Source organism: Gavialis gangeticus, unplaced genomic scaffold (genome assembly GCF_001723915.1).
Source record: "Gavialis gangeticus isolate Ggan-Ray unplaced genomic scaffold, GavGan_comp1, whole genome shotgun sequence".
NCBI lineage: Eukaryota > Metazoa > Chordata > Crocodylia > Gavialidae > Gavialis > Gavialis gangeticus.
Genome location: NW_017729034.1, coordinates 14,826,230 through 14,828,830, shown reverse-complemented (window position 1 = coordinate 14,828,830; position 2,601 = coordinate 14,826,230). Strand labels below are relative to the sequence as shown.

The 2,601-nt window shown below is 43.1% G+C and overlaps 1 protein-coding gene across 1 annotated transcript in view; it reads right to left on the bottom strand.

The window, feature by feature from the left end:
• Positions 1-370: 370 nt before the first annotated feature.
• HAO2 (hydroxyacid oxidase 2) overlaps positions 371-2,601 on the bottom strand; it is a 109,262-nt gene continuing 107,031 nt past the window's right edge. The window contains exon 8 of the mRNA XM_019527321.1: positions 371-842. Coding sequence (XP_019382866.1) covers positions 787-842 — 56 coding nt within the window. The 3' untranslated portion in view covers positions 371-786. The remainder of the gene's footprint in view (positions 843-2,601) is intronic.

Sequence of the window (2,601 nt, the reverse complement as noted above, 5' to 3'; positions counted from 1 at the left end):
TTTGACTTTTCCTCTGCTGCAAGGATTTGAGGAATGTTTTTCTACACATCTTGTGACTTCTGGTTTAGGTCAGGAAGCTTCTGTCACAGAAGGCCTTAGTATACATGGATTATGTCATGCCCTGCCAGTCCTGCATTATATATCTGCTGTTCCACAAACGCTGTTAATTTTTAAACTGTAAAGATTACTCAGTATTCAGGTGAAAACATCTTCAGACAGTAGTTTGGCTGAAGCTAGGAGAACAAGCTTTCTTCAACCTCTGACCATGCTAGGCCTTTGAATGCTGAAAGTTGTGAGAAGAGCAAGGGATGGATCAGTCTGGAAAGGCCCTGCTTACATGCTGTTCCTGTTACCATCCATTTTCTGGAGAATGAAAAAATAAGTAGTGACCATCCATTACTGGGTACTCTTCTGGGCTGAAGGGCAAGAGTTTCCTGTACAGTCTGAGATACTTAATAAGCCCTGAAAGCTTTGTTTTGATGGTAATTTTGGCCACTTGATTTTAAGTGCTGAGGCTATGGACTCATGAATTCAGTTACATTCTCTGACTTGCTACTTGCCTCTAGCTGCAGTTAGTTTGAAGGGCATGTTATAGTGAACAAGTGTTTTGTGAAGGTTTTTGCTTTGCTTCCTCCTCATGTGGCTGCTGGAAAGAGTGGCAAAAGCAGTACAGAGAGGTAGGGGACATACAGCTTCTTTTGAATGAATACCCTGTCCAATTTCTTCTTCACATCAGCAGTTCCCTGCATATTTTATATATGCAAGAGTATTATTTCTCATGAAGAATCAGGCTGAAGGGAATTCTCCCTGGGTCAGCAACAGCAGGACAGCGGACTGGGGACCTGTATGGAGGGTTCGATTTGCAGAAATTAGTAAACAAACAACAAAAAGTCATTACTGATTTTACCTTTTGCTAGATTGCTTGTATGTCCTCTTTCTACAAAGGTTTGCCTGGACTATTTAGACTCTAACATTTTCTGCTTTATTTTTGTATGACACCTTGAGCAATGGATGCCCATCTACTGAGTGAGGTCTCTCTATTTTTCTATTATTGTTGTTTCTTTACTGTAGTTGGCATATTTCCAAATTTTATCTGGATGGTGAGAAGAGCCATGATGTTAAAAAGTGGCCTTTTGGGTGCCATCTTTTTTTAATGGGAGTTTAACAGGTGTAAAAAGCTTTCAGTAATCTTATCCTATTTAGAACTTAAGTTGTCTGAGATACGAGTGTCTCCACTGATACTTCAGAGTCCTTCACTCAGGGCCTTTCTCTGTGCTCCAGTGATAACAAACCTTGACAGAGACTTGCAACCACACAGATAAAGCTCAGGAATTACAGCAAAATATGCATTTTGATAGATTTCAAGGATGTTCCCCTCCAAACAATAATACATCATACTGATAACCCTGTGAGGACATCTCTGCAGTAGCTATTTGTCTCCTGTTTCCTGGACACTGTGACAGGAATATAGACTACATTTCTTGAAAAAAAAAATGAGCCAGGCACCTGGCTTTAACACTTTTAACAGAGTTCTACAAGTTTTAAAGTCATTATTGTCAGTCCAGAAATCTACAAGGCTTTCATGAATCCAAACATGAAACAGCTGTAGGCACACTGGGTGGGCAAGGGCAGACCCCAAGGCCTCTAGAGAACTCAAGGTGCTGTGAGCAGGACCAGAAGGCAAATTCAGTCCTAATAAAGGCAGAGCTCCTGGGGACAGAAAATTAAGAGTTTGGAGCTGCCCCACTGCAGTGTAGTGGATTTGTTTCCTCTTTACTCTTTTCCTGAGACCACTCTCTCCTCTAATCTTGTGTCCCTAGTAGATACAGGGAAAGTTGGGAACTGAGACAGGAGCAGTTGGGGAGGTGGTAGCTCTCTGCTGTAAGGAAGTGGGCTGCTGCTAATAGAGCTGGGGAATGACTGTAACCAAATCACTTTTTAAACATTGTCTTAGAAGCAAGCTAATATTGCTGCACCTTTGCCAGACAACAGCAGATTTTGATGCCTTTCAGGTCAGGTTCCAGGTGGAGAATAAATCCATGACATGGACCTGTGCTATTTCCTAGTGGAATTGGTTTGTTCATAAAAAGTACCCAAGCCCTATTTCCTTGAACTGGGTTGTCAGAGATAGCATACTGGTAAAACCATTGTGCGTAAACCTCAGCTAAGACATCATGGGGTCCATCCAGGCTGTTTCCTTTAGACCAGAGGGAGGCAATTATTTTGGGCAGAGGACTGCTTACTGAGTTTTGGCAAGCCATCGAGGGCCGCATGCCAGGCAGCCCAGGGCAGATAAATATTAATTTTGTAAATTTTTGAGGGGCTCTGTGGGCCGGATAGAATGGCTTGGCAGGCTGTTTCTGGCCCCTGGGCCGCATTTTGCCCACCACTGCTTTAGACTCTGCTAACATCTCACAGCTTCACATACAGTCCCTTGTCAGCAGGTACTGACAGAGGTCTGAGTTATAGTTTCATAGTTTCATAGTTTCTAGGGTCGGAAGGGACCTGAGCAGATCATCTAGTCTGACCCCCTGCCATGGCAGGAAAGAGTACTGGGGTCAAACGACCCCAGCAAGGTGTTCATCTAACCTCCTCTTAAAA